The 5,952-nt window shown below is 47.4% G+C and overlaps 1 protein-coding gene across 1 annotated transcript in view; it reads right to left on the reverse strand.

The window, feature by feature from the left end:
• Nucleotides 1-2,166, reverse strand: part of LOC104833543 (cytochrome P450 2W1-like) — a 10,177-nt gene extending 8,011 nt beyond the window's left edge. Inside the window, exon 1 of the mRNA XM_010570268.1 lies at nucleotides 1,954-2,166. Within this exon, the coding sequence (XP_010568570.1) occupies nucleotides 1,954-2,136 (183 nt within the window). The 5' untranslated portion in view covers nucleotides 2,137-2,166. The remainder of the gene's footprint in view (nucleotides 1-1,953) is intronic.
• Nucleotides 2,167-5,952: the final 3,786 nt, after the last annotated feature.

Genomic DNA, 5,952 nt, shown 5'->3' on the forward strand with positions numbered 1-5,952 from the left:
GTGTGGTACTTAGATGCTGGCTGGGGTTAAACCATGACAATTATAAAAAGTTAAATAAAAGCTTTGTTGTAATTAATGCAAAGAGGTGTATAATATGATTCACCAAGGATGGACGTATGAAGGCATAAGAAACCGTTGCTCTTTCAACTTGCCTTAGAAAATTACCACAATACCACACTCGACTTCTTATTTCTGCTATACTGTAGTATTCAAGCCACTGCACAGCAGGACTTTATAGTGTGATGCGAGATAGCGGGTAGCAGGAGCTCTCTGGAGGCTCACAAACATGGTCCTGCCAGGCCTTACAAGGAATTAAGACTTGACTGAGAGCAACGGAGTTGAAACTACATAAAGCTATGGTGAGATCAAGCCTGGCATCCCATAAAAGGAGACCGGTTCTGGCAATGTAAACCAGAGGAGGCTCCAAAGCTTAGCAACCCCTGCTGCTGTACCAAAGCAAACAGGTAGCCCTGGCAGAGTCTAATCTGTGCTTCAGCAATATAGCCAGACTTGTTTTATTTATGAAAAAAAAAAAAAAAAGTTCACAGGACACTGATTTCAATAATTTGTTCAAAATAACGTTTTGGTTGCTGCATCACCTACCGTGCAACTTTCATGGGGAAATCCTTTAGGGATTCTCCTTTTGGGGAGGATTTTCTACTCCAGGTGACTTGTTTGCTAGTACCTTAAAAGACTTGTGGCAAGTCAGGCATGAGATCAGTATTGCAGTTCCACAAGCTCAGTAGAAAATCTCCCCCTACCCATAGCTGACTGCAAAGGGCAGAGGACGGCGAGAGGGTCCCCCGCGCTGCAGCTGTAGCCCCCTTTCCCGGTTGTTTTCAGCAGTAGATCCCTTTCCCAGTTGGCTTCTTGATCCTATAGTTCAATGGGGGAAAGAAGGCATCGGTCTGGCCAATGTGCCCAATACCTTCCCCCAAGTCTGTGTTTGTAAGACACTCTCACCTTGCTCCCAGGTCCTCAGGTCACCTCCTTTCCAGCCTCTGCTTTGCTTATTCTTCCCAGCATGTCCGTGCCCCACCACAAAACCCCTTGTCCCCCACCCTCCTCGGCAGAAAAATTTCTGGTCTTGCCAGAAACAGGAACCACAGTCCAAACCGCTTCCCAGCTCCCAAGCTCTGGCTGTTGAGCCCAGTGTGAGCTGGCTGGGGTAAGATGAAGATGCATCTCCACAGGCATCTCCGAGGCCCCTCGCATGGCACGGTGATGGGAATGAGACAGGGAAAGCCAGCTCCTCTCCCCTACCTAATGCTAAGAAGGTCAGAGGGCTGCTGGCGACCTGATGTTAAAAGGCTTGGTGTAAGGTCCAGGATATTCACACACATGTCCTGACATGGGGAATGCCCGCTGAGCCACATTTTGGCTCTGAGAGACTAAATACATTGAGATTTTCCCCTTTTTTCTGGAAGACAGATGTGAGGCAACTGTGATTCCTACAGAGAACCTTGTCTTGTATAAGTCCAAGTCATTCACTGTTTCAAATGTTTTCTCCTACATTTCTTCTTTGGGCTTTGCTATATTAATTCCCATTCTCATGAAAAACTGGCAACATGAGTAAGAAATACAAGCTATTTTGGCAACCACAATTAAGCATCCATCTTTCAATTTGGCTACATGGACACTCAAATATTTTAAAGTATTTCACAACACAAGGAAGATGCCAAAATTTAGGTCCATTGGTCTGATCTGATGCGGATACTCATAGTTTTCAATGTGTGAGTATTTCTCACGTAAGCAGTGCTCGTATTTAACATCACCCTTTGCAGAGTTGGGATTTAACAGGTTCCTTGGTCATTCGGAAACCTTTAAAACACCACAGTTTTTTAAGAATGCATTTGGCACTGAAAATCATCTCAGAACTCTCACCAGAGGAGAATTTTAAATAGGTACATGCTGACGTTCAACACCCTAGAAAGAAAGGACACTTGTTCTTACCTTCATTAGTGACTTGTCCTGCCTTCTGATATCCAGCAAATGCAGGTTGCCAATGATCGGAAGAGGAAACGGACCGGGAGGCAAATTTAAAGCTGACTGCTTAAAAACTTTTAAAACATAGAGTGCAGCTGATAAAAGCAATGCGCACACCCCACAGATGAAGAGGGCTGTGAAGGCAGCCATATTTTGGTGGAGCTTGCCTTTCTGGAAAGCCACCGAGACACCTTTATTAGAATGCCCGCATTATCTCATTATATTTATTCAGAGTAAATGATGTCAGGGGTTTTGCTGCGCTTTGCACAATCTTCCCCTCCACCCCCAGCTCTCCACAAAAATTGGAATTTATGTCTGCAAAAGGCAAAGTCCAAGCACAACTCGTGGAGGTGCAGGATTGCAGGCTCCCTGCCGAGTGCAGCGGGGCAGGTTTGCTTCATTTCCAAAGCCTAGCTCAGATTCTTCTGCCTGCAATAATTTCCCAGAACCTGTGAGTCTTATATCTGCTTTACTATGAGGCATCGATCATGAACATTCTCTTAAGATTTCCACTTCATCTCTCTCACATCTAAATTCTTCTTTGAACACAGACAGCTATTTACTTTCTGCCTTCTAGCTCTTTGCCTTACAAATGCTGATGCCCAAATAATCCTTCAGGGCAGACAAGCATTGTTCATCCCGTGGTACAGTGAAGGAGAAGCAGGTCCTGCAGGCGAAGAGATTGCACCAGGCCATGCATGAAGTTGGGTGGACAGCCTCTTCCCTCCTCTTCCACCTTCTCGTGTCCTCGCAGTGAAGCATTTTTTCCCAGTGAAGGGAAACAGAACTGGGCAATCTTCACATGCAGAAAAATCAGGACCCATTTGTTGCCTCCGGAGATTGGGAGCTCTGTCGCTTATCTCTGTGCTCTTCCTATTTATTGACACTTTGAATCTGGGCTGTCCTAAAGACATACGTGGTATGCAGACAGAAAGCTGCTCCTTATGTCAGAGTAGCCCTATAACCTGGCTTGAATGATTCGCCAGCCCAGTGTAAAACACCTAACAAGGCACTCGAACGGTTCTTGCTCTTCCTTACTGCAGGCTGCATTGGAGAAAGCTCAATAAAATGCAGAGTTGCTGACCTCCTCTTGTTTTTTTCCCCATCAGAGGCTGGTGAAAAACTAATTCACTGCTGCAAACTCCAAAGGTGTAATTCAGTGTCATGCCCCCCTCTTTCATGAGTGGGTCTTTTAGTGAGGGGCATTTCTTCCCGCTCCCCATCCAGTGTCAACTGGTACCACTTTCACTCTATACACAACAAAAGGGATATAAAAACCATGACTTGGAGAGCTGGATCATTGAATCAATATGAATGTGGAAGGCTTTGTAAAAGATCTGCTGTGCCCACTGGTTTCTGGCAATGTCTAACAGAGTGAGACCTGTCAGAGACATTAGTGGAAACACGCATCACTTTTGTAAAACTACCCTGATCTCACAAACTATGCAACAGGTAGGAAAAGAGCATTTGACTTTTTTTTTTTTTTTTTTTTTGAGCCCTTTTAGATCACAAGGATTTCGTACTGCTCCATACTGTGGTATGAGATGGTATCAGCCTTGAGGATGCTTTGGGACTGTTCCAAGATGCGCAATGTTCACACTTACACTGGACACAACGCTCATTCAAACCTGGACTCTCCCATCCCTCTTGGGCGGGCCATGGACTGACTGGAGAGGACATGATCTCAGCTCATACCCAGTCCTCTCTCAAGCTCGGGAACCGTCCAACCATCCCAAACCCACTTGCCTTACAAACAACAGCATCTGTGGTAAGAGCAGGAGACAGGGAGTCTGGATACGCGCCTTGCTTGGACAATGACTTGTCTATGTGGCTGTGAGGAGCGCAGCACAGGGCTGTGTCCCAGGACAGCCCCGGGATGTGTCAGGGCTGGGCTGTGAATGCAGCCGTTGTGCCCAAACCCCGCTCCCCTGGGGCTGACTCAGCTCCTACCCCTTCTCTGTAGTCATTTCTGGGAGATCTTTTGGGCTCCATGCAGAAAGGAGGTAAGCAGGACACGGTGTAGGAATGGCATCTTCTCACACCGTAAGAATTACCAAAAGCTAGAGGCAGAGAGATGTCACTCTGACACTAAAAATGTCTTTCTGATTCCCAAAGAGAAGGGAGCAAGGAAGCAATCAGCCCACCTCTCCACGCACACCCGGCTCTCTGCCCTCAGCCTGCCCAGCGGGAGGAAAGGTTACTCATTACCTGCTGGGTGAAGCAACCCGTGAAAGAGGCAGAGCTGGGGAAAGATAACAACATCTTAGATGGCCTACAAAAACATTTTCACCAAAGAGATTTAAGTTAAAAATTAAAATGAAAATTAATCTTTATCTAGGAGTAAATGATCTCTCTGAAAAAAAAAACCTCAAAACTTCCCCAGTCAGGGCAGGGTCATGTCACAAGTGACAGGAGAAATTACAGAGAGGGAAGCACAGAAAGAAAAGCCCTTACACGGAGTGCCCAACACTGAACCACCCACGGATTTGTAGTTGGGAAAGAAAGTAATTCCTCGGGCTGTGTATAATTATTTGGAGGTCGAGCCTTTCCAAATCAGCCGCTCCTGGGCAAAGAGGACTAGAGAGCAGAAACCAAGGTCTCCTTCCCTGCACCTGCCCTTGGAGCCAGCAATGGGCAGGCAGGGTTAAAATTAAGACTGTAATAATCACCATTTCTGGATGTATCTTACTGTAACTTTGCATAGCAAGGGGCCTCAGGAACAGCACACTGCTTGACCCTGCTCCTGCAGGAATCAGGAGAGAGAACTTTCAAAATCTTGCGCTGTGGTATTCAGGACTACATTTATCAGGTGGATAAACCTGTCCCCAGAGCATCACCTGGCCGTTTTCAGGAGCACCGTGTTATTCACCAGCACGCACAGCGGTCGCACGGACCGTGTCGGGATGTGCTCTCCAGCCCTGCAGCGAAGTCCCTGTCACACACAACTGCGTCCCCAGCCTTTCCCGTAGGTGGGCAGCACTAATGAATTAATGTCCCTTCTGGACATTTAGTGGTAGGAAAGAATTTAATTTCTGCTTTAGAGAAAAAGACCTCAGTCCCAAGCCAGGCCACCCATTTTTTTGATTCTAGAATATTTTTCAAGGTGATTACAATAAAATAACCTCACAGCAGAGGTGAATGCTCCGTTCCCTCCCCTGGCACACTTGGCAGCTCCAGTCTGGAGCTGCTTTACCTGATGAGCGCTGGGCCGAGACATTTAGTCTCTCCAGGGGCCAGCCTGGCAGAAAGTCTGCTCTCAGATCTTTCACTCTTTTCTGAGGCTCCCGGGTTTGCTCTTCGTCATCACACAGGGCTCCTGCTTCCTCACCATCACTGGCAAACCCAGCTGCAGCACATTTTAAAGCAGATTTGCTGTGCTTTTTAAATTCTCCCTCCCTGGCCTTCTCATCCCATCTGCCCATTCTCTGATCCTTGAAGCTTCAATCCCAGGTTTTAGCTGGTGCTTAATGATGCACAAACGCGACATGTTTAAGATAAATACTTTTTCGCTCCTCTCTTCCTGCATGAAGATTTCAGCTTCTCCCCCTCCCTTTTCTCTCTGAAAAAAACCTTTGCTTCCCACCCTGACCTGCTCCCTGATGGTACCCATGGGCAGCCCTGCCCTGCCTGCACGACATTTACCCGCGCAGAAAGCTCTGCACGGCTGAGCCTGTGCCTGGGTGGCAAAGCCAAGTTGCCGTCCCCAGCACCATGGGAACAGCCACCTCTGCTGCCCACATCGCCCCGTTCCAGCCTGGGATGCATCCTCACGCGACCGCTGCCTTCCTGGCATCGACAAGAGCCCGAAACTGGCAGTTCTTCCAAAGCAAACATGAAATCACGGGCAGGCAAAGCCTCCCACCTCCACAGCCCTGCGTTGCTACACACCAAACAAAAGCCAAGATAAAAAAGTCAGGTCTCCAGGTTGGGTTTTTCAGGTTGCAACCTTGAAAACACCATTCCCTC

This window comes from Haliaeetus leucocephalus, unplaced genomic scaffold (genome assembly GCF_000737465.1).
Source record: "Haliaeetus leucocephalus isolate CR32 unplaced genomic scaffold, Haliaeetus_leucocephalus-4.0 Scaffold295, whole genome shotgun sequence".
In the NCBI taxonomy this organism is placed as follows: domain Eukaryota; kingdom Metazoa; phylum Chordata; class Aves; order Accipitriformes; family Accipitridae; genus Haliaeetus; species Haliaeetus leucocephalus.